This window comes from Dermacentor albipictus, chromosome 6, assembly GCF_038994185.2.
Source record: "Dermacentor albipictus isolate Rhodes 1998 colony chromosome 6, USDA_Dalb.pri_finalv2, whole genome shotgun sequence".
Classification (NCBI taxonomy): domain Eukaryota; kingdom Metazoa; phylum Arthropoda; class Arachnida; order Ixodida; family Ixodidae; genus Dermacentor; species Dermacentor albipictus.
In genome coordinates this window covers 3,263,802-3,289,506 of record NC_091826.1, presented here as the reverse complement: position 1 = coordinate 3,289,506, position 25,705 = coordinate 3,263,802, and the positions used below count along the sequence as shown (strand labels likewise).

The following is a 25,705-nucleotide window of genomic DNA, read 5'->3' as shown; positions in this document are numbered from 1 at the left end:
CAGAGCTACAGATGCACACTAGTTTACACAATTCTTACACAAAGCAAAAGTTTTGCATGACACTGGTTCATATTGACACATGTACTCATTTATCCTTTTCTCAGGGACTGCACTCATCTGCTAGCAACTTAAATTTATTGCTCAGTGCAAGGTGCGCCTGCATGATTGGAACTTACTGGAGTGTTATCGTTCATTCTATTTCTTGTGTATACATGTTCTCGCCGAACCTAGCGTACTCAGATTGTATACACAACACGAATTGTGTCGTACTTTCTGGAAGTAATGGGAGTACCATCGATTACACTGGAACCTTCTGCGAGTGATGTAAAAAATGATAATGGGGCAGATAATGGCAGATAATGGGGCTCAAAAACAAGCACCAAACTCTCGAGCATTCTATGTGTACAAAGGTCGCGTAGTACAACACTTGAGTCAATGACACTCTACTGCAGTATTTACACCTTTGTGATAAAGAACCACTTGCACTCGAAACATAAATAAGATAAATATATAATTACCTTCAAATGGCAGAATCAAGACCAGGGAAAACTGCGCACGTCAATCCACACGTGATGTATCCACAAAGCCGCGTAGTCAGTGTTAAAAACAAATGCCGTCTGTTGGCCTGTAGTCATGCTGTTTTCCAAGGGTGAAAATGTCCAACACTAATACTGCATAAATGAGGTTACGCAAGCGATGACCCCACAAGTTCCTCTTGAAAAAATCTTTACAATGGCGCATGTCTCGTTCCATGCCTCGCTCGACTAGGTTGCTGTCAATTTATGTGCCGAACTATGTCATCACATTTCCACAGTTTCGTCTTTGTGATGCAGTTTCTCGCTATTAAGAAAAATTATGCTGTTTACGTGAGGTAACAATATTATTTTACTTGTATTCGAAATAATTTCAATTTATTTCTATATTATTATTGTTGTTTGAGCCAAGAGGTTTTAGCCGAGCATGACTTCACTTTATTTCCTTAAAGACCCTCAGGTGAGGGTATTACATAAGGGGTGGGACACATATAGGTTAACAACAGTAAACAGAAAAATGTTGAACGAGTTATACGAACAAAAATGATTATTGTGATGCAAGCGCATGCGTAATTTGGTTAAGGAACATAGATGGGCATGTGATGGCAGCAAGTTCTTGGGGAAGGCCGTTCCAGTCGCAAGCAGTCCGGGGGAAGAATGACGAAGCAAAAGTTTTTGTGTGTGCTCGTGGTTGAGACACCTGCTATTGATGTCCGGTGCGAAGAAAGAAACGTGGTGGGGGAGGGCAGATGTAGGGTTCCTGTGATATATCGGAATAAAAGAATTTATGAAATAAGCCCAAACTAGAAATGTAGCAGCGAAGTGCAAGAGTAGGTAGGTTGGACTGCGATTTCAGAGATGATATGCTGATATCAAAAGAGTACGAGGAATGAATGAATCTAGTTGCCCTGTTTTGAACTGATTCAAGTGAATTAGCAAGGTATACTTGTTTCGGGGACCAGATGGGCGATGCATATTCTAATTTTGGTCGAACTAGTGATTTGTATGCGAGTAGCTTAGCATGCAGGGGGGCAGAGTGGAGATGACACTTTAAGAAGCCAAGCGTTTTGTTAGCAGATGAAATAATATTCGCGATATGGCTATTCCACGTAAGATCATGACTAAGATGAACACCGAGATATTTATATGATTGGACAGGGTCGATAGGAACGTTAGAGATAGTGTAGGGAAACCAGAGAGGATTACTGTGACGGTGGAAAGATATATATTTGCATTTGTTTATATTAAGTGTCATTAGCCAGTCGTTGCACCAGTTTTCTACCAGATTTAGGTTATTTTGTAGGGATTGTTGGTTAAAGGTGTCAGTAACTGTTTTGTAAATAATGCACTCGTCGGCAAACATCCGAATATAGCAATCTAATTTCTGAGGTAGGTCGTTAATATAAATTAAAAACAAAAGAGGCCCTAGGACGGATCCTTGGGGTACCTCTGAGGAAACTGGTAGTAAGTTAGACATTGGTTTATTAATGACTACTGATTGGGAGCGGTGAGTCAAGAATTCTTTTATCCACGCTAGTATGTCACAATGCAAGTTTAGGCTGGAAAGTTTCGGAAATAGGCGGTTATGGGGTACCTTGTCAAATGCCTTAGCAAAGTCGAGGAAGATTGTGTCGGTTTGGAGATTAGCGTCAAGGTTGGCATGCAGGTCGTGAACGAAAATGACTAGTTGAGTCTCACAGGAGTAACCTTTACGAAATCCATGCTGTGATGAATGAAAGAAATTATTTGAGTCCAGAAACTGCATTGTTAAAGAGTAAATGACGTGTTCCATGAGCTTGCAGGGTATGCTGGTAAGTGATATGGGGCGGTAGTTAAGTGGTGAATCTTTTTTACCCGACTTGTGGACTGGGACGACCTTCCCCACTTTCCAGTCATGGGGTATGATACCTATAGAAATGGACTGCGAAAATAGCAAGCATAAAAACTTGGCAGACGTGTGGCGAGTGTTTTTCAAGACCTTTGTGTTGATTTCATCAATGCCAGTAGATGAAGAAAGTTTTAACTTATCTATAAGAAGGGATATGCCGGTTTCTGAAAACGTAACAGCTGGCATTGCAATTGTGGGGTCACTGCCTGTCATGAGGGGTGGTGGTTTTTGTTCTTTAGTGAATACAGATGCGAAGGCAGAATTAAATATGTTAGCGCACTCAACGTCTGAAATAACACGTCCAGAATCGTCAGTCAGGGTAACAACGCGCGAAGATCGGGGGTTTAAAAGCTGCCAGAATTTAGTCAGGTTATCTGTAAGTATGTTTGGCAAATCGATGTGGGTAAAAGGAACGTTTAGCGTTTTTTACTGCGACCAAATATGCCTCTTCAGCAGCGTAATATTTTTCCCATGCACAGTCTGTTCTGCTCAGTTTAGCACTACGGAAAAGGCGTTTCTTTCTATTTTCTAATCTTCCCAGAGTCTTGGTGAACCATGGCTTGTGTTGGTTAGCTCGGAAGCTGCATTTGGGAATATATTTATTAGTCAATTCATTCATTTTATGTTTAAACATTGACCAATTTGTGTGGATGTCTTGTTCGTCAAATGACCCCTGATATGATGGAAAAAAGGCCTCCAATTCCACGTTGAAGGCCTCATAGTTTCCTTTGTTGTAGAGAGAAATTGTTTTTTGGCAAGTTGCTTTTGTTATTGGGGTGCAGTTAAAGCATGCATGAATGACTTTATGATCACTGATTTCACGGAGATAAGTAATAGCGTTCAGGCTGTCGGGGTGGCTAGATAGTATGAGGTCAAGAATGTTAGCAGTATCTCCGGCGATGCGTGTAGGCTGGGTTGCTAGTTGGGCTAGGTTAAAAGTTAAAGGGACGCTGAAACGCTTTTGACGATTTTCTACAAACGTACTGAGTCGTTAGAGTAGGTCCTTCTGATCATTAATTGACACATCTAAGTGCTCTGCGTAAAGCGTGTAATTTATTCTAAGGTTTTAAAAATGCACATCGCTGCCGATTGCAGCGCACTGCTCGGCAGAATTTTAAGCCGCCCCTACCCATATGACCAAAATCACCCATATGACGTCAGTCGGGCGAGCTATCCGATTGGCTGACCAGGGCGCGTGATCGATAATTTTTCCAACTTTATGGTAAACAAATGATCTTCGTAATAGTTGGAATGTTAGTTAATTTGTTTTTTATAAAAAGAAAGTAACATAAAGAGAATGCACAAGAACAATTTTTCAGTACACTTAAGCACTTCCGGCACACAGCAAGTGTCATCTGCTTGTGTTACAACGTACTCCATTTTGACGAGAGCTCCGCGGTCAGAGTTGGTCTCAGTCTTTTCGCGAGCACTATGATTCGATTTTGTTGCCTTGTGGACTGCAAACGTAGCGACTGGCAATATATATGTCAAGCTGCGACATCGTGTCCCTCTGCAAGGCAGCGTACGAGCGAACTGGCTGGTGCGCATCGGACTGCAGCTATCCGATTGGCGCCAGGATTCGCGCGTTTGTGGCCGTCACATTACACGGGAAGATTACTAACGCAATAGCGTTTCACGAGTCCCGTAAGCGCAAGGGGACAAGGTCTGGCCGCTTGACTGTGCCGTAATGGGATGAGCCGAGATGAGCAGAAGGGAAAATGTGAATGGTCTGCACGGTGCAGCCACCTGGTGGCATGGAGCTCAACCATACGCAGTAGCATCAACGAAAAATATTCTTCTTTGCTGCTGGTGCGTATTTCTCGCAGGAGTGTAATCATCAACACGTTGTTTTTATAAATGTTTAAAATGTTTTACACTTAGTCAGAGCAATATTAGCGCTTTGTTTGGCTGGTTAAGCACTGCGCCAACAAGTGTCTGGACCGTGCAGACCGATCAGGCCGCTCACGTACGTCCACGCCAAAGTTCTTTCATCAGCTTGAGTTTATGCCTCCAGTCATTTGCCAAAATGACCAGCTTGCCTGTGGTTAACGGAATACCAGACACGTTCGGCGCTACGACAGAATGCTCGCAACGCACGCTGCTTCGATAGCTCTCGCTTGGGGTCGACAGCCAAGCAGCTAGCGGAGAGGTTTCGCACGGGCGGGGGCTGGCTCCAAAACACCCGGAAGTGGACGATGTGACGTCGCATCGTGACGCAGGACCAGTGAAGGCGGAGCTTAGCCCCGCTCGCTCAGCGAACGAGTTGAGGAGGAAAAGCATGGCTGGGGAGGAGGGTAACTTCTAATCGCTTGTAGCTCCATTAATACGTAACGCTTCACTTAAATTGTGGTGCGAATGTTCTACTTAAGCTGTACCCTATGCGTCTGCAAAATTTGTCAGAACCGTTTCAGGGGCCCTTTAAGCAGACATCCATAAATTCACGGGATTCATCCTGTCTAAAAATAGGATAATTAGGGGCACACCAATCTATGCCAGGATAGTTAAAATCCCCCAAAAGAAGAATGTGTGCCTTAGGGTGTCTAGTTTTAGGTTTGTTTAAAATGTTGTGCAGTTTACGGGGGAATTCGGGGCTATTGTGAGGGGGTCTATAACAAAAGCCAATTAATATAGATACTGGTGTGACGCGACAAAGGAGCCATAATATTTCAAGGTCTGATGAGATGTTTATGTGGGAACACTGTAGCTTATTGCTTGTAGCAATAAGGACGCCACCCCCTCGAGAGTTTGTGCGATCAGTGCGGAAAAGATTAAAGTTAGGTAGGTTACAAAGAACTTCAGCGTCGCTTATATTATCAGTCAGCCAGGTCTCTGTCAAGATGAGCAGGTTGCTGCCCGTTGAAGACACGAGGCTGGACACAAGATCGCTCTTTGGAAGCAGGCTGCGTATGTTGGTGTAGATAACCGAGAGGCAAATGTTCTCTCGAGGGGCGGTATCACAAAGATTAGGTTTGTGACGATGGCGAGGTAAACGCTATGCTATTTCCGTAACTGTTTCTGTGGTGGCATCGAAGGTGTAGCATTTCTTTCCGAGAAACAAAGTCTTGTACCGCAGGGAGAATGGTCCGGTTTTTGCTTTTGCAAACGTGACAAGGTGTTTGCGTGCTTTACGAACAGGAAGGGAAAAGTCTTCTCCAATGCTAAAATTGGTGCCCTTTAACTTGGGCCCGTTTGAGAGGACAGTTTCTTTTGTTTTAAAGGAAACAAATTTAACTATAATCGGCCGCTGACGGCCATCTTCGTAGCGGCCCAGACGATGTGCACGCTCAATTTGACATGGGTCCAAGGTTATTCGTAATTTGTCGCGACAATGGCGGATTAGCAATTCTTCCGATTCAACGAACGTTTCGCGCGAATTAGAATCCGAAAGGCCATAAAATATCAAATTGTTGCGGTATGACCTATTTTCGGCGTCAACTAACCGAGCTTCAAGGTTAGTAACAAGAGCAGCAGTCTTAGCGGATACAGATTGGGCAGACTGCAGATCGGTTTTGAGAGTTGAGACACCCTGGAAAACACCTTCTAGGTCTGCTACGCGCTTGCTCAAATCAGAAATAGTTGTGTCAATAGAACGCATCTGATGTTTAAGGTCCTGTACATCGGTGGTTATTTGGTCCTGGCCGGTTGACAACGTCTCCAGCTTAGCAAGAACACGGTCCAATCTGTCAGGACCAGGGTTCATCTCTATATCACCCGACAAGAGCAGGAGGGATTTCATAACACCAAAACATTCACCAGCGACACAAATGCAACACTGCAGGCTCGGCAGCTGTACCAGACAGTAGTTATTAGTTCTTCTAGCGAAAAGGCAGCATGGTTTACTGACCTGCATTGCGAAAGTCAGTGGATGAGGAGGCTGTGTCATGGCACAGCCACCGAGCCCACGAAGTGCAGGCGGGAGGCGGTGCTCTTTATACGCTGGGAGGAACGATGTTGTCGCTGCCGATTGCGCTTTCCATCCGATGTCGAGGATCCAGTGGGGGAGCGCGGCTTTCGTCGACGCTTCCGAGGCGCTCAAAACAAGGGCTCCGTAGTTCCCGTTGCAGAACGGCATTTCCAGCTGTGGTAGGACAACCGAGGAAACGTTGAAGAGTGCTGTTGAAGTAGGCGAAGGTAGTCATGAGTACCTGCATTGCGAAAGTCAGTGGATGAGAAGGCTGTGTCATGGCACAGCCATCAAGCCCACCCAAGACACGGAACAAAATTTTTTTTTAAAAGATGGCCTTTTAAAAATGGCATTTCTTTTTTATATGTGGTCATGGATGCGTAGTTCACTCTAGTTAGCACTATGCATTGTGGAGCATCTTCTTTTTTGTCGTAGCAAAGTAATCGCTGTGCTGCAAACACCAGTTGTTTCCAACAAATACCATTCAGCTCACTAGCGCTGAACTAGACGACGACATCAGCGGAACAAAGTTGGTGCAACATTACCATAACACCACAGCTTAATGTCACAAGACGAACCAATGCCTCATTGGACAACTGAAAAAGATTAGGGCCAAGTATCACAAATTTAGTGCGCTGAAACTAAAGCACGCTCACATGTCAAGGCAACATGCTCCGCATATGCTCAACGGGATCATGCATCATTCAATTATCCATATAAATAAATCTTTTGTCAGATAAAACCCATCTCTAATGTTGCACTTGTTGCAGCATTATATCACTTAGCTCATCTTATGTGAACAGTTGTATGAGTACTTGTCAAGATATCAATTGGATCACAACTACTAAAGTTGCTACTACACAACTGGTCAAAGTTCCAGTTAGAATCCAAATGGAAACTAATTGCTTCTAGTACAGCTGGTTCAGGTTCCATTTGGGGCCCAACTGAGACCATCTGCTTCCAGTACAACTGGGTATGGTTCTAGTTAGATCCAAACTGGAGCCAGTTGGTGTCCGGTTGGCCTGTAACTGGGACCAATTGGTCCCAGTCAATGTCAGTTGGAGCCAGGTGGATTCCAGTTGAATATTTTCACCTAGGGCTTCACCTCCGCCGTAGTTCGGCCCGGCATTGCTTTATCTTCGGGATCCGCCCACGTATGGGGAGTGCTTAACGCCTGCTTCATCTCAACCGTGGGTTGGCCCGGTATTGCTCTATCTTCGGGATCAACCCATGTACTGGGAGGGCTTAACACATGCTTCACCTCTGCCGCGGATCAGCCCGGTATTGCACTATCTTCGGCATTGGTCCATGTAAGAAAAACTGTTGGTCTATGTCCACAAAGATGAGATCAGCCAGAACCTAGCCATAAACAGCTTTGCTGTAATAAGACAAAACACACCACTGAGTGTAAAGGTTTACTTACTTTGTGGATTTTCCCTTACACATCTGGGGAAACTTGAAACCGTTGTACGTGGAAGCTGTGTTGATTCAGCGTCTGTGCTGAGCAACCAAAAGCACTGTCAAACACTGCCGGACTACTTGGCGCGGTAACACGTGCAGCAGCCATGTGCTAGTAGCTTTCCCTTCACAGCCACATAAAGTTGTCCGCGAGTATAGTATGCCTCTGTTTACAAGTGTTTACGGCCGATAAAACTACTATCCTTACTTCGTATCGTCGTCGTCGTCGTCGTCGTCATCATCATCATCGCCCACTGCTCATCATCATCATGGAATCATCATCGCCCACGGTTACGCCCACTGCAGGGCAAAGGCCTCTCCCATACTTCTCCAACAACCCCGGTCATGTACTAATTGTGGCCATGTCGTCCCTGCAAACTTCTTAATCTCATCCGCCCACCTAACTTTCTGCCGCCCCCTGCTAAGCTTCCCTTCCCTTGGAATCCAGTCCGTAACCCTTAATGACCATCGGTTATCTTCCCTCCTCATTACATGTCCTGCCCATGCCCATTTCTTTTTCTTGATTTCAACTAAGATGTCAATAACTCGCGTTTGTTCCCTCACCCAATCTGCTCTTTTCTTATCCCTTAAAGTTACACCCATCATTCTTCTTTCCATAGCTCGTTGCATCGTCCTCAATTTAAGTAGAACCCTTCTCATAAGCCTCCAGGTTTCTGCCCCGTAGGTGAGTACTGGTAAGACACAGCTATTATATACTTTTCTCTTGAGGGATAATGGCAACCTGCTGTTCATGATCTGAGAATGCCTGCCAAACGCACTCCAGCCCATTCTTATTCTTCTGATTATTTCCATCTCATGATCCGGATCCGCCGTCACTACCTGCCCTAAGTAGATGTATTCCCTTACCACTTCCAGTGCCTCGCTACCTATTGTAAGTTGCTGTTCTCTTCCGAGACTGTTAAACATTACTTTAGTTTTCTGCAGATGAATTTTTAGACCCACTCTTCTGCTTTGTTTCACCAGGTCAGTGAGCATGCATTGCAATTGGTCCCCCGAGTTACTAAGCAAGGCAATATCATCAGTGAATCGCAAGTTACTAAGGTATTCTCCATTAACGTTTATCTCTAATTCTTCCCAATCCAGATCTCTGAATACCTCCTGTAAACACGCTGTGAATAGCATTGGAGAGATCGTATCTCCCTGCCTGACGCCTTTCTTTATTGGGATTTTGTTACTTTCCTTATGGAGGACTATGGTTGCTGTGGAGCCGCTATAGATATCTTTCAGTATTTTTACATACGGCTCGTATACACCCTGGTTCCGTAATGCCTCCATGACTGCTGAGGTTTCGACAGAATCAAACGCTTTCTCGTAATCAATGAAAGCTATATATAAGGGTTGGTTATATTCCGCACATTTCTCTATCACCTGATTGATAGTGTGAATATGGTCTATTGTTGAGTAGCCTTTACGGAATCCTGCCTGGTCCTTTGTTTGACAGAAGTCTAAGGTGTTCCTGATTCTATTTGCGATTACCTTAGTAAATAGTTTGTAGGCAATAGACAGTAAGCTGATCAGTGTATAATTTTTCAACTCTTTGGTGGCCCGTTTCTTATGGATTAGGATTATGTTAGCGTTCTTCCAAGATTCAGGTACGCTCGAGGTCATGAGGCATTGCGTATACAGGGTGGCCAGTTTCACTAGAACAATCTGCCCACCATCCTTCAACAAATATGCTGTTACCTGATCCTCCCCAGCTGCCTTCCCCCTTTGCATAGCTCCCAAGGCTTTCTTTACTTCTTCCGGCGTTACCTGTGGGATTTCGAATTCCTCTAGACTATTCTCTCTTCCATTATCGTTGTGGGTGCCACTGGTACTGTATAAATCTTTATAGAACTCCTCAGCCACTTGAACTATCTCATCCATGTTAGTAATGATATTCCCGGCTTTGTCTCTTAATGCATACATCTGATTCTTTCCAATTCCTAGTTTCTTCTTCATTGCTTTTAGGCTTCCTCCGTTCCTGAGAGCATGTTCAATTCTATCCATATTATACTTTCTTATGTCAGCTGTCTTACGCTTGTTGATTAACTTCGAAAGCACTGCTAGTTCTGTTCTAGCTGTAGGGCTAGAGGCTTTCATACATTGGTGTTTCTTGATCAGATCTTTCGTCTCCTGCAATAGCTTATTGGTATCCTGTCTAACGGAGTTACCACTGACTTCTATTGCACGCTCTTTAATGATGCCCACAAGGTTGTCTTTCATTGCTTCAGCACTAAGGTCCTCTTCCTGAGCTATAGCCGAATACTTGTTCTGTAGCTTGACCTGGGATTCCTCTATTTTCCCCCTTACTGCTAACTCATTGATCGGCTTCTTTTGTGCCAGTTTCTTCCGTTCCCTCTTCAGGTCTAGGCTAATTTGAGTCCTTACCATCCTGTGGTCACTGCAGCGCACCTTGTTGAGCACGTCCACATCTTGTATGATGCCAGGGTTAGCGCAGAGTGTGAGGTCTATTTCATTTCTAGTCTCACCGTTCGGGCTCCTCCACGTCCACTTTCGGCTGTCCCGCTTGCAGAAGAAGGTATTATTCTGTTCCGCAAGCTCTACTAATAACTCTCCCACGCTATTCCTAGTGCCTATGCCATATTCCCCCTCTGCCTTGTCTCCAGACTGCTTCTTGCCTACCTTGGCATTGAAGTCGCCCATTAGTATAGCGTATTTTGTTTTCACTCTACCCATCGCTGATTCGACGTCTTCGTAGAAGCTTTCGTCTTCCTGGTCATCATGGCTGGATGTAGGGGCGTAGATCTGTACAACCTTCATTTTGTACCTCTTATTAAGTTTCACAACAACACCTGCCACCCTCTCGTTAATGCTATAGAATTCCTGTATGTTACCAGCTATATTCTTATTAATCAGGAATCTGACTCCTAGTTCTCGTCTCTCCGCTAAGCGCCGGTAGCACAGGACGTGCCCGCTTTTTAGCACTGTATATGCTTCTTTTGGCCTCCTAACTTCACTGAGCCCTATTATATCCCATTTACTGCCCTCTAATTCCTCTAATAGCACTGCTAGACTTGCCTCACTAGATAACGTTCTAGCGTTAAACGTTGTCAGGTTCATATTCCAACGGCGGCCTGTCCAGAGCCAGGGATTCTTAGCACCCTCTTCTGTGTCGCAGGTCTGACCGCTGCCGTGGTCAGTTGCTTCGCAGCTGCTGGGGACTGAGGGCCGGGGTTTGATTTTTGTGGTCATATAGGAGGTTGTGGCCAAGTACTGCACCAGGGTGGCCAATCCTGCTATGGTGAGCGAGTGCATTACCGGTTCTGGTCACTGGAATCAGGCCACACTCCTGGCCTGTTTGTGCAATTTTATCAACACACGGATTTTTTTTTTTTTTGAATCCGAAGGCGTGTGTTCTACCTCTACACCACCGCTGTACCGTATAGCTATCCTTCGTATAGCTGTCCACTAATTTGCTATTGCAATCGATGCTTTGTCATTCGGGTGAAAGTGAAACTTTTTTTCATAGGCTTTAATTTCCGTTCATTTGTCATTTCTTTAATTCACTTAATAAGTGCAATTTCCCCTATGCTGTTCTTTGCTTGTCAGCATCTTATGATATGACTAATAAAAATTGGGCCCTCGGTTTCCTTTCTTCTGGTTTAGGTTGTGTCAAGAATCTTAGTCGTACAAGTGTGGTGACTGTCGTGTGCAGCATCTCGACTCAAGCAAATGCATGCAGCTGTATGACAGTACCTGCTTTCCTATTTGTGCTCATGCAACATGAACTAATTAGTTGCGATTATATTATGAATAAAAAAATTGGAAAGTTAGAAAAGCTTTGCGCAAGGCTTGACTGGTAATAAAATCACCTCTAATGCCTCTTGAAGGGACACCGCAGTGCTGCAGTTGACCTGACGAGGGAAAGGTCGAGACCCTCCTTGAAAATTTGGAGGGGGGTCCGGGCCCCTTGGGCTATCCTGATTTATGCACTGACTACCCTATGTCGGCCTGATGCTGGGATTGCACACAAAGCGCCTGAACGCTGCAATTCTCAGAACAGCACCGCTTCGGCCAGGGCTACCTCTGTCAGTACAAGTTTCATCCAGGTCGACAGGATTGTTCAAAATGATAGCACCACAAGGAAAGAGGGAATAGCAACAAAAGCAGCGCGTATTTCGTGAAGTTTGAAGATCGAGCCGGTTAGCCGCCTGCAGATACACAGATGGTGTGGGACACACAACGAGAAACTTGATGCCATGTCTACAGCCGTCAGTTTAACCTGCCCGCGTGACCTTGGGACTGTTCACATGATAAGCCACCCATAATAACATACTAGTGACAAGCATTCCGTGATAACTTGAACCCGTTACCACATCGGCCGGCAGCAATTTTTTATTAAGCCATTAGGCCTAGTTGTTCTCGTGAAAACGACGCGAAGAAACTGAAACTTTGAAGACCCTGTAATGTGTAGTGCTGAAAATGGAGCTCCTGTGGCGCCGCTCCACCAGCTTACGCTGCGAGTATGCTGCATGTGCCATGCAGGCTTGTGACTAGCTGTGGATTTACAGGGTGGGCGCAAAGGTGTCATGACATGGTTGCATGCATTGGCGCAGACGGCTGATGAGTGCGAAATGAGGGGGGGAAGTGTCGTGTGAACTTGCTGTGGCCCTGCATGTTTTAGAATCTTTGACAGGTGGCAAATCAAGCCAAACCTGACAATGAAATGATGCATACAGTGCCTGCTCTTTTGGCGCCAGCTACTAGAGTCACATGATGCGTGGCCCTTTCGTCTGTGGCGTAGGTTGACCTAACCCACCTGCCGTAAAGTTGTGGTAGCCTTTCTGCATTTTAGAGAAAAGCTGGCAAGCAAAACTTTCTATAGAATAAATAAACTATTGCCACAAAACACAGGTTCATTATTAAATTGAGAACCTCAAAACTATTCTGTACTAAGAACGTCACTAATTCATTAGTTTGAGAAAAAGCAAAGCACTTGACTCTATTCAACAGAAATTCTATCAACAAAAAAATTTTTTCCCACACCTTCATATACTAGAACTGAGCTGTAATCAGTGTTCGCATACTAATTCGGTGTTCCCTTTGATAAGAGTAGACAGTACTGTAAATCTTGATTTATATGTACAGTGCTCAGCGAATGAAATGCGATACTTAGACAATGTGGTGGTCAGTACTTTCTTGTGCCACCTTTGGGCGCTGATGACACTGAAATCACACATTTTTATGTCACATGAAAGCGAGAATCTATTTGATGCATCGTAACTCCATTTGGCCACTTCAGCGATCACTGGCGGTGCAAAACGTACCGGCCGCCATGCTGTCTTATGTACACATGGCCATGGTTATGGCCACGTGTACAGGTGCCTTTTGCGGCATGTTGAGCTGCTGCATGCATGACATGCAGTGCCTTGCTTGATTGTCGAGATCCTTTTCGACGGATGGCCAACATACGTAGCTTTAGGCGAGTTCCTTGCTCCACATGATACCTGGGTATCCCTGGTGTATCTACTCCAAGACTGGATGTTGCAGCTTTGGCGGCACGACCACTCGCATTCCATGCATCAGGCACCCTTCGTGGATAGTCAGTTCACTGCGTCTGGCAAAGTAGGGTTCTAACACTTTTTCATCAACATGCGAACACCACCCTTTCCTCGTGAAGTCCAAGACAAGGCTGAAAACAGGATCACGGGCGGTGTAGTGCTCAATCTCTTTGCTTGTAACAAGAAGAAATGCTGAGCGAAGGGTATAAAATGTCTCGCACAAGTTGTCCTATCCCTCACTTGTCTCTAACAGCAGTCGCAAAAGACAGTTTGCATCCACGTTGTCAACTGACTTTCGGTAGACAAAGTCGTACTTGTAAGCTGAAAGTGTTACAGCCCACCGTTGCAGTCTAGCAGCAGTTATGGACTCCCGGCCATAGCTGCCGCTAGACTTATGCGGCAGGCTATAGCTGCTGCTAGGCTTATGGTCTGTGATTAACATAAATTCTTTACCATAAATATAAAAATGAAATTTCTTGATGCTGAAGTAAGACGTTCTTGAGGGCTAGTTGGTTCATACTTGAAGGTGGGTTAAAACTGCGCGATAAACAAGGACGGCCAAAGAAACGCACAACACGCCACGAGCGCTGTGGTGTGTTGTATCTTTCTTTCGCTGTCCTCGTTTTTTGCGCAGTTTTAACCTACCTTGATGCCGAAGATTAAGGCAAGCGCCTCCTTTTCAATCTGGCTATAGTTTTCTTTGGCCTTTGATGGTGTCCTAGAAGCATAAGCAATTGCTCTTACCATGCCGTCTTTCATAACATGTGATAACAGGCCGCCGAGACCGTACGCAGACACATTGCAGGACAGCTGCAGCGGGAGCACCGGGTGATAATGCTCAAGAACTTCGGCTGATGGCAGCACTGCTTTGATAGCTTGAATTGTGTCCTCGCAGTTTCGGTCCCAGGACCAAGAGATGTCCTTCTGCAACAATCTGTAGAAGGGTATAGCAGGCATTGCCAGTTGTGGTGTGAACTTGGCCTGGTAGTTAATGAGTCCAAGTAGCCAACGCAGCTGTGCTATGTTAGCAGGTGCTGGGGCTTTCAGAAGAGCTTGAATTTTTTTATTTGTTGGTTCAACAGCCACCTTACTGATAGCATGCACAAGATACTGAAGGCTTTCCTTGAAAAGCTCGCATTTCTGGCTCTTGACTTGGACGCCTTTTGTTTGAAGCACTGCTTCAGGATTCCTGAGGTGCTCTTCAGCAGTAGCTTCTGTCACAAGAATATCGTCTGGATAACATGTCACTCCTGGCAGACCTTTCAAGATGTTATCCATAATGCACTGGAACCACCCCAGTGCCAAGGCAATTTTGAAGGGCAGTCTGCTTCAGCAAGCAGTCCTTTAGAGCAGCTTTTTTTATTATTCCGACATTTCCACCTTTTGGTATGCCCTATTTATATCGAGCTTCAAAAAGTACCACCCTCCAGCAAGTGCAGCTAGTGTCTCATCCAGCCTAGGTAGAGGGTACTGCTCTATGTCTAGAAGAGTTAAACATTTACTTATAATCTCCACACACACGTATTGACCCGTTCTTCTTAACAACCGGTACAATCGGTGTGGTAAACTCGCTAGTGGAAACTTGGGTAATGACGCCCATCTCCTGTAGCTTTCGCAGCTCTTCCTCCACTGCTGAATGTAATGCGTAATACATGTTTCGAGCTTTAAGGAACTTTGGACAGTTTTCTTTTAGAAACGAGCTAGCTTACTCACCTTCTATCTTACTAAGGATGTCATATCAAAATTGGTGCTATATTTGTGCAGAAGTCAACTCAGTTGCATGCCGTGGTCCTCTTGGTCAAGGTGCGAATAGTTGCATAGCTTGGGTAAACCGCAGGTTTCATCCCAGTCCAAACAAAATGTTTCGAGCCACTCGCGACCTTGTAGAGCTGGTCCGCCGTAGTCTACAACGTACGCTTACAATGGAAGGTCACCGGCTTAGTCCTTGTACCGTACGGCAGCTTTGATGATGTTGCAAGGCTGAACAGCTTCTCCTGTGTACATTTTCAGTCACCGTTCTGTTTGTTACAGTTTCAAAGGCGGTCTACATACCATTGTCATACAGTCATGCATTCGTTGTCACACCGTTGTTGTGATCTCATCGTGGTAGTTCCATCATCCTAACTCCCTTCGTCATTTGACTCTCATCATGCCGTCGTCGTCACGCCATCTTCATCATACAGGCTTAGTGATCAGTTGTTGTCATGCCACTGTCGTCATACACTCGTTGTCATGTCATTACCATGACATTGTCGACATTATGTCTTCATACAGTAATAATTATTTGCATATCATCATTGTGATGCTGTTGCGGTTGTTTCATTGATGTTCTAACTTTATCATATGACTCTTCTCATATTTTCGTTGTCACACTATCGTCATCACACAGTCTTCATCAGGTTGTCATCATCCCACTGTCATTTTACCATAGTCATAACTTCAGTAACATCATCCCATTGCCGTTGTCATTGTACCACCTTTGTTGTTCCATCGATGTCAATCCTTGTCATTCTGTCGTAATTATGCCACCATTACCATGTAATCATCATCATTGCGTCGTCTAACTGTCGCTATTAGGCATCCATCGTCATATTGCCATTGTCATGCTGTCGTGGTTATGCCATCCTAATCATTCCAGCTTTTTCATGCAGTTGTCACCGTCAAGCCGCTGTTGTCATATCATCGTCATTATTTAAAAGGCCCCTCACCAGGTCTGGCAATCTTGAGCTGACAAGCGCAGTGCATACAATGCACACTAATGATTGTGTCTGTGGAGTACTACATTCCTACGCACTGTGGAAAGAGTTTAAATTTCAAACCAAACACCATTTGCCCTTTACGCGGGCGCCACGTGCCCAGCCGGAGAGTCAACGTATATTGGTCTTGTGTGCCTACGTACGTCGCAGTGCTGTGACTGACGTCACTCATAGTGTCACGGGACTTGGAGAATTACCCAAGGCAACATCAGTTATTTGTTTAATCTGTTGCTTCAAAGACGAATTATAGTTTAGAGAAATAATAAAACGTACAAACTGAATTTCTGCGTGCTTTTGTTTCACTTTGTACCACAGAAAGAGAGATCTACAGTTGCTGACGGATTTTTCGGACACCAAAAATTTGGACTTGATGTATATTCTGGACTTAATAAATGCATGGTCAGGGTTCCCATAGAGCTAATGCATTTGCACGACCAATCTTTTGGACGAATTTGGGTCCCAACATTCGAATTTCCTGACTAAATCACTCATTCCAAACCACGCTACCTGATCTTGGAGGTTGGAATGTTAGATATTCTGCTGGCTTGGCTTCCAGTGGCCCACTTTATAGCCTCCAAGATTGGAAGGCGTAGACTATCCTGTAGTCTCGGAGGCCACGCTAGCTCTTCCTTGGCTGACAAAATGCCTTAGGTGACACTTTTTTCTTCTTTTTTTTCTGGTCAGCACTATCATCATGATCACTTGGTGTGGATTTAAAAAAAAAATTATTTATTGGAATACCCTCAGGGCCCAAAAGGCACCCCAGAGGGGTTGGGTGGACTGTTTATACCATTGTAATAATGGAAGTGTACTGAAGGTACTGGGCAGTGGGCATGGTGCTGGTGTGCTGGTGCATAAGAAGACGACGTGAAGTGCTTGCTTCCCCGTTTCGATATAGCGCCAACCTGTTTAAGCCTAGCGCTACAACCTATAACTAGTGACCCTACTGCTAGGCGAACACCCCCGTTGCATTTGGTGGAGGTGCTGGGTTTCCCTTCGCCATCCTGGAACTCCGCAGCCGAATGCTACCTCCAGCTGTTGCAATGGATGAACCGGGACCATCCCAGGCTGCTGCTTCCGTGCCCCCTGCCATCGTCTGTTCTGGCGTCATCCGGCAGCGCGATCCGGCTATATTTAGCGGCACAGATGACCACGACGTGGAAGACTGGCTCGCCGAATATGACCGTGTAAGCGCCTATAATAGGTGGGACGACCGCGCTATACTCGTTCCCCTTACCTCTCTTTCTCTGCGTACGGCAACCTCGCATTGCATTCAGCCTTCAGCGTCATGCACAGCCTGGGTTGTCATTCACAGCGTTATGTATGTTATAGAATTTGTTGTCCTACCTCGCTCCTCACACGACGTTATTCTTGGATGGAATTTCCTGTCTGTCAATCAAGCTCTTATCGACTGCGCTCGTGCCGAACTTACGTTATCAGTGCCGTGCTTCGACCCTGACTACCATTCTTCTTCTAAGGTTGTTGCCGCCTCTGACATCGATATCGCACCTTTCTCCGCCGCTCTGATTCCTGTGTCATGTAACTCTGCTGCGAACTCATCTGTTCTGTTTACACCGTCGGCCACTTCTGCACGCCGGCGGAACTTTCTGCTTCCGTTTGCTGTCGTCACTTTTTGCGACGGTTCTGCTGCCCTTTACGTCTGCAATCCGTCCGCCTGCCCATCATCCCTACTCCGCAGCGAGCACCTGGGTACAGCTGAAGCTTTTGATAGTGTTCTCCCGGCCACCATGTTTGGTGATACGGCATCACTTCTGATTTGTTCCGTCACTAATCCCGCCGCGACTGATGCTTCTGCAGACATCTTCGCTTGTGCCGTCGACGCAGAACTCACACCTGCGCAGCAAACAGCAATCATGAAACTCCTCCAACGTTTTCGTTCCTCATTTGACATTGACCAACCATCCTTGGGTCGAGCGTCCGCAGTCATTCACCGTATTGACACCGGTCAACAAACACCATTGCGCCAGCACACCAGCACCATGCCCACTGCCCAGTACCTTCAGTACAGAAGCAACATTGTTATATGTGAAATAAAATAGATAACAAATAATTAACTGAGTAGGCTATTCTAACAAAGGTCAATAACAGAGGCCTTAATGACAATACCATGTGCAACACTATTGTGCATGTATAACATAAAACGGAATTAAAAAATAGCAGTGCAGGTTATTCTGAGAAGTGTTCAACGATGGTGGCCTTGAATAACTGCATCTTCAATGCTGGCGATGGTGCTGGCAAGGTGGTTCCATTCTGAACTATATTCTGAAGGTATAAATGAATCCTGAAACAGGCTAGTATGGCAAAAAGGAATGGTGACTATGTTGGTTATCAGTGCGAGATGACAAATACGATGGTTGTGGTAAAAGTTCGCATTTCAATGACTGGTTCAAGAAAAAAAATTTTATGAAAGAGACAGTTTTGGTCAGTTTTCGTCACCATTCTGCACCTGGTGCATCCGCAAAGCAAGTGTGTCTTGGAGGCATTGCATCCTCGTGTGTATGTTTGTGTGGCTTTTCATTTGTGTGCTTAATGCCGCTTCTTGCACCTTCACAAGAGCCAAATGGTGCAAAGAAATGTGGCTCGTTTCTTAGCTCTTCATGGTCACCTCTGTTGACGGAGATCGCCAACACGGTGACTCTCTGTGCAATTGTGTACGGAGACCACGGAAACATCACTCTTGTGCAAATCCAAGCAGATCTGATCACCTCTAAGCGTGGTACAAGGCAGGGCATTATTAGAGATTTTTTTCAAGCTGTTTTTAGCTTAATACATTTTATTGACTGAATAATTTTTTCTATTTTTCAGTCCCCATGAGGTCTGGAAAATTACTGGGCCACTATACTTGCTTTTCGTCAGCTTGTTCCCACGTTGTGCAGTTGCCTGTGCAAAGAAGGAAATCGTCTCATTTTATACCATTTTCCAGTGCTGCAATACTGCTCTTTCATCTCTCATGCCTGCCTCATTAATCGTGATTGTACCATTGATCAGGGTTTCTCGTGTAGAGTTTAAAACGAAACAAACACAACAACTCGCATGTGAGACAGTCGCCGGAAAAGTGCCACTTAGCAATAACATGTGTGAGAAAGAGAGAGGATGATGGATGTCACACTGATCTAATGGGCCGTGCGGATGTTGGGAGAGATGGAGTTGGGAGATGCAGGCAAGCACAGCAAACAGATTTTAATTTACCCAAACTCGAAATGGAAAAGTCAAAACTCAATTGGAAAAAAATAAAACTCCACACTTGCATAGCCAAAACAATGTCCTTATCCTTGCCTATGTGCGCCGTTAGCGTGTTTCGCGCGAAAGTCCGGCAACCCTGGCCTATGGCTGCACATTAACAAAAATGAACGCTCTTACAAGGTTCCATTGTCGCACGTCACTCCAAGTCCGATATGCGTCGGCTTTGATTCCAGTCGGTGCTCCTGCCGACTTGCAAGCTTTGTTGTCGTGGCATCGACCAGCCAGCTCCTCCGTCTCGGATGTTGGTGGCCCGAACTATGTCGGTGACGTGGCACTCCGGCCTTTCTGGTTAGGCCTACCGCTGCTACCTCTCCGGGTGCCGATGAGAAGCCCCGGAAACTGCCGTGCGTGCTCTGTATAGCCGAAGTATAGTATCTCATATATAGCCGAAGCAGTGGAAGTCTCAGGTTGACTACCACAGATGGTAAATAAACATGACTTGAGACATGTGGTGTGTTGCTACATTGCTCGAACGCTAATCGCCTTACCACTGGGAGTTATGAGATGAGTTATGCTGTAATTTTCTTTTCCAGGATTTCGCCTTTCATTTCCTTTCAACACAAATATCCACTAGCCAAATTTCCTAGAAAACACATAAACTCACAGTGCAAGGGTTGCTCATTGTTTTATCCAATTTCTTGCTAACACCGTTGTTGTTATAAGTGCTCTGCGCAAATTTGATGCTGAGTGCTGGTGTGCTAGGATCGGAAGAAGTATGTAGCTCTTGTTGAGTGCGCATCATGCACTTGTCCATCTTTGCAGATTGGCATCAACCCTGGCCTTTTTGCTGCTTTCAAAGGTCACCACTATGCTGGTCCTGGGAACCATTTTTGTGAGTGCTTCTTTATAAACTTGACTCTTGCTGTTTGACCTGCGATACTTGACCTGCGAGCTAAGAGGCAGAACTTGAAGTACCTTTCATAAGACCTCAGAGGGGCAGGGGTAGAAGGTCAGCATATTTATCAGCCAAGTGTATTTGTATTGCTGAAGATAACAAGAGACGATGTTGTCTGTAGCTCGGAGTGCAAAGTTATTCCAATGAAAATAATTTGACTACAATGCCTGAAAGTTACCAAGGTTTTTCTTTATCTTGTTGGATTTCCGCATTCGAGTGGGAAGCAGACCCTGGTTCTGCAAACATGTTAAGCCCACTCTGTGATTGCATGCCCCCATGTTGCATGAGCTGACCAAGCAGCAGAAGAAAGGATGATATAAAAGGGGAATATAATGCTTTTTAGATACTAGCTAGCTGAAACACCAGCTCATCAATAAGCCGTGCTGAGGAAAGAACACAGTTTGACTCGCAACCTAGGGTTACCGAGCCAGTTATCAGCCATGTCAAACACTGAGGCCTAGGTTGTTCACGGGTGTGGTCCCATCACCTGAAGCACGTACAGGCAGTCATGTTTGCAGATATCAGTGCCATGCTCTGAAGCCAGATGGAAAGCCTTTCGTGGTTTAGTCTGTCGAAATGAGTTAATCGTTACAACAGTGTGACAAGACATCACTCAAGGCAAGAAATGGAACAGATATGGCCACAGACTTGCGCGAGTTTACTGAAAAAAAGAAAAAAAGAAAAAGGAAACAGATTTTATTTGGTATATAGCCAGAGTGTTGTGTTATTATCACGACTACAAAGATACAAGTGTACGCAAACGACAGCACGATTCGCATACATGTTTTACATGTGGAACATAAATAGACATACATATACCCTGCCTGAAAGATTAAGTGAAGGGTGGCTAATACACCCCTCTTCCCTCCTCCTGATGTTGAGTGCCTTGATGTTTGTACACCCTATGAATATTCTTTCTCTTGACAGAACTACTGTGTTCATGAAATCTGGCTTGCACCTGCTGTGTTGGCAGTGTACTGGCCACTGTAGTCTCAATGTCCCTGAAAGAGCACTCGTGCTCTTTTAATCTGAGAATAATCAATCTCCTACTTCCACTCAGGTCTGATTTCCTACATGTTAAGGTCAACTGATGCACCACTCCTGCTTTGCCTGGTCAGCAAAGTTGCCAGACCACGTGAACATATGCCATATTTCCTCTCTTTGCCACCTAATTATGCAGCACCTGCCGTTCAAACCACCATTTCGTCTTAAATGTGCCTTCTTGTTGTTCACCGGCATGTCAAGCTTCGTGTGCGGTGCGACGCTTTTCTATTTCCTCATTCTCATGCAAAGCACCCAGCCCAGTGGCATGCATGTTGTATCAGTTCAAGTGATATTTGTTCAGACAGAAGCACATCACCACGACTGCTGGAGAGTGCGTTGCATGAGAAATAGAAAAATAGAAAACGCCTGTGTTGACCAAAACGTGCTGGCAAACAAGAGGACAGATCTCTGACCTAGTGCTGCTCTGGACGCCAGGCTGATACACTTGTAGTGCCACGGGAAGACTGTTTGGCACGTGCTCATGCAGTCTGTAAACTTATACCGTCAGCTGTACACGCTGGACACTGCACTTGCTTTGCTGCAACGTATGTGCACCTTCTTTTCCTTACCTGATAAGGGTGCAAACTTTTAAAAGTTTGGTTGCTATGGAAAGCAGTCATCACCCTGCAGTTTTTACATATCTTCTTTATTTATTTATTTATATATTTACTTATTTCACAATACTGCCTATCTCGCATGAACTCATAGTAGAAAGGACATGTATATAAGTATTGCAGTACAAAAATTATGTAAGAAAAAAAGAAATAATTTATATGAAAAAAATTTTAAACACCTAAAAGGCCACAGTAGAGATATATCATTTATAACGCACACATGTAACATGGAACTCAGTGCTACTGAAGATATATTGTCACGTGGTGGTGACGTTGAAGCACACAGTAGCAACACTGTGAACGACAAAACTAAATTTTATTGGGCGAACCTGTGCCCACGAAACAGGCTACACTTATAGCACAACGATAGCGGCGAACACAGTCGGTGATCGTCGGAAATCTGATCAGCGGGTCAAGCGCGTTGGCTTTTATACAACAGTCGTCGAATGTTCCAGACTAATCGTTGGGACCCGCGTGCATTCCACAAAGTTCTACACCATTCGCGTCACGCAATGAAATCTGATAGCACAAGGTTCGGCAACAACAGACAGCCGGGTAGAAGCATCGATAACTTTCCAGAAACTTCGGATACATGCAGGTGCGTCCCGCGCTGTGCGATTACATTTGTTAGGAAGCGAAACGTGGTCGCTCGATAAAGATAAGTACACGTGTCAATACCCCCCCCCTTAAAAAGCATCATGCTGCACACAAATGAAAGTAATAAAGAAAAACACCCGTAGCAAAGTAAAAAAAAATAAGGAAGTTCGTCAGTGTCCATAAAAGGGTTTCAGATGCACCACGTGGACCACTTCAGATCGTGCGCGGCGCCACTGTGAATGCGAAATTCCGTCTGGCACGACCTCATAGTCCAGTGCGCCAATACGTCGACTGACCTTGTACGGTCCGAAATAATGGCGCAATAGTTTCTCACTCAGTCCTCGTTGGCGTATCGGTGTCCAAAGCCAAACACGGTCGCCGGGCTGGTACTCGAAGCGTCGTCGGAGGTTGTAGTGTCGGCTGTCGGCCCTCTGTTGGTTCTTGATCCGTAGGAGAGCGAGCTGTTGGGCTTCTTCGGCGCGCTGTAGATAGCTAGCGACGTCAACATTCTCTTCGTCAGTGACGTGGGGCAGCATGGCGTCGAGCGTCGTCGTCGGGTTCCTGCCGTAATCCAGCTTAAACGGCGTGATCTGTGTTGTTTCTTGCACCGCCGTGTTATAAGTGAAGGTTACATACGGTAGGACCGCGTCCCACGCCTTGTGCTCGACGTCGACGTACATTGCTAGCATGTCGGCGAGGGTCTTGTTCAGGCGTTCCGTGAGACCATTTGACTCCGGATGGTAGGCAGTTGTCCTCCTGTGGCTTGTCTAGCTGTACTGCAGAATGGCTTGGACGAGCTGTTTATTTATTTATTTCATAATACCCCTAAAGGCCCCCGAAGGGGTATTACATAGGGGGTACAGATACATGAAAAAAAATGTGAGCTTTGCGCGTTACGGAAAAAAACAACTGAAGTACACAAAAGTTATAAAAAAAGTTTGATATTTAGCAAAATACACAAGTAAAACAAAATACGAAATACAATAGGCAAGTGAAACTCAGAAAATACAAAACTGTCTGAGAAAATAAATTAAGGGAATTAAATAGGTACAATGTAAAAGAACTAAAACTGGGTGTTGCTCGAAACTGCGTCAGTTGTCACGTTAACAAATTAATGAGACATGAATTGACTTGTACAATGTGCACGCAGAATGGTAAGACAAATGATCAAAACAATATATACACTGAACAACGTATGAAGAAACGGTACATGATGGATGTTTACACGTAACTATTGCGTAAAAGTTCCTGAAAGGTTGCGAAATCGGTTTGAGTAGCAATATGTGATGGTAGGTTATTCCATGCAACAATTGTTCGGGGAACAAAGGAGTTAGCATAGTTAGCTGAGCGACAACTGATGCGTTTTATCTTGAAGATATGGTCTGTGCGTGGAAAGAAGGCTGTCGCTGGTTCGAAGATACGGTGAAGGTGCGGATGATGATAAGGTTTGTGCAGCAGTGAGAAGCGGCCAATTCTGCGGCGATGCGATAAGTCGTCAAGTTGAGCGCGAGCTTTTAGTGCTGAAATGCTAGTATAGGGTGAATAATCAGAAAAAATGAAACGGACCACGCGGTTTTGCAGTGATTTGATTTCTTGGGTGATATATGTTTGAAAAGGATCCCAGATGGCTGATGCATACTCGATTTTGGGGCGTATTAATGTGATGTATGCTAGTCTGCATAGTTTAGCTGGAGCATGCTTAAGGTTGGGTTTGAGGAGGCTGAAAGAGCGGTTAGCTGATGCCAACGTCAGGCGGATGTGATGATGCCACGTTAGATCAGACTGTAAGTGAACACCAAGGTACTTATATGAAGTTGTCAGTTCAATTATGTTGTTAGATATTACATACGATGTTGGAATACGGTGGTTGCGCCTAGTAAATGATAATAACTTCGTTTTAGCTGTATTAAGAGTCATCAGCCATGTTGAACACCATGTGTTAATAGTGTTAAGATTGGTTTGAAGAATATCTGTGTCATTGTCGCATGAAATTAATCGATATATTACGCAGCCATCGGCAAAAAGTCTGATGTGGGACGTCACACAGTTAAGCAGGTCATTCATATAGATTAAGAAAAGTAAAGGGCCAAGAACGCTGCCCTGCGGAACACCGGAGGTTACTTTGGTAAAAGAGGAATTACTGTTGTTAACAGACGTATATTGTACTCTGGATGAGAGGAAATCCTTAATCCATCCAATAACGGTTGGATGTATGTTAAGTTTCATTAGCTTCAGTATTTGTCTATGGTGAGCAACGCGATCGAAAGCTGTAAAAGCCGTTCCTCTATCGGTGATGAGGACTTCTTGGGCACCATGTCGCAGCAGGATGTTCTCGACGAAAAATTTCGCCACTTTGGCTGCGCTGCCTTTTGGTAGAGCTTTAGTTTCAGCAAAGCGGGTGAGATAGTCCGTTGCCACGGCGATCCACTTATTCCCGGATGTTTACATCGGAAACGGCCCCAACAAATCCATCCCAATCTGCTGGAATGGTCAGCGAGGAGGTTCGATCGGCTGTAGTAATCCTGCTGGCCTTGTCGGTGCTGTCTTGCATCGCTGACACTCTCGGCATGTCTTGACGTAATGGGCGACGTCGGCGGTCAGACGCGGCCAGTAGTACCTTTCCTGTATTCTCGACAGCGTCCGGGAGAATCCGAGGTGCCCAGCGGTTGGATCGTTGTGTAGGGCGTGCAGTATTTCTGGACGCAGCGCTGACGGTACAACAAGAAGGTAGCTGGCGTGGACTGGTGAGAAGTTCTTCTTCACGAGCAGGTTTTTTTGTAGCGTTAACGAAGACAATCCACGCTTAAATGCCCTAGGGACAACATCGATGTGCCCTTCCAAATACTCGACTAGGGCTTTTAGCTCCGGGTCTCCTTGCTGCTGTTCGGCGAAGTCTTCCACGCTTATTATTCCAAGGAAGGCGTTGTCATCCTCGTCATCTTGCGGTGGCGGGTCAATGGGGGCGCGTGATAGGCAATCAGCATCTGAGTGCTTTCGTCCGGACTTGTATGTTGATGTCGTATTCTTGTAGTCTGAGGCTCCACCGTGCCAGCCGTCCTGAAGGGTCCTTTAAGTTAGCTAGCCAACACAACGCGTGATGGTCGCTGACCACTTTGAATGGCCTGCCATATAGGTAAGGGCGAAATTTCACTGTAGCCCAAACGATGGCGAGGCATTTCTTTTCAGTTGTAGAATAATTGCCTTCCGCTTTTGACAACGACTCGCTA

At 45.2% G+C, this 25,705-nt stretch overlaps 1 protein-coding gene across 13 annotated transcripts in view; it reads left to right on the top strand.

Annotated features, from left to right (window-relative positions):
- Window positions 1-25,705, top strand: part of LOC135917043 (G/T mismatch-specific thymine DNA glycosylase-like) — a 436,020-nt gene that overhangs the window by 145,778 nt on the left and 264,537 nt on the right. For all 13 annotated transcript variants that reach the window (XR_010569158.2, XR_010569159.2, XR_010569157.2 and 10 more), the window contains one exon: window positions 20,091-20,160. Coding sequence is in view for 9 of the 13 variants with exons in the window: in XM_065450530.2 (XP_065306602.1) it covers window positions 20,091-20,160 (70 nt within the window). In the remaining 4 variants the exon portion in view is untranslated. The remainder of the gene's footprint in view (window positions 1-20,090; window positions 20,161-25,705) is intronic.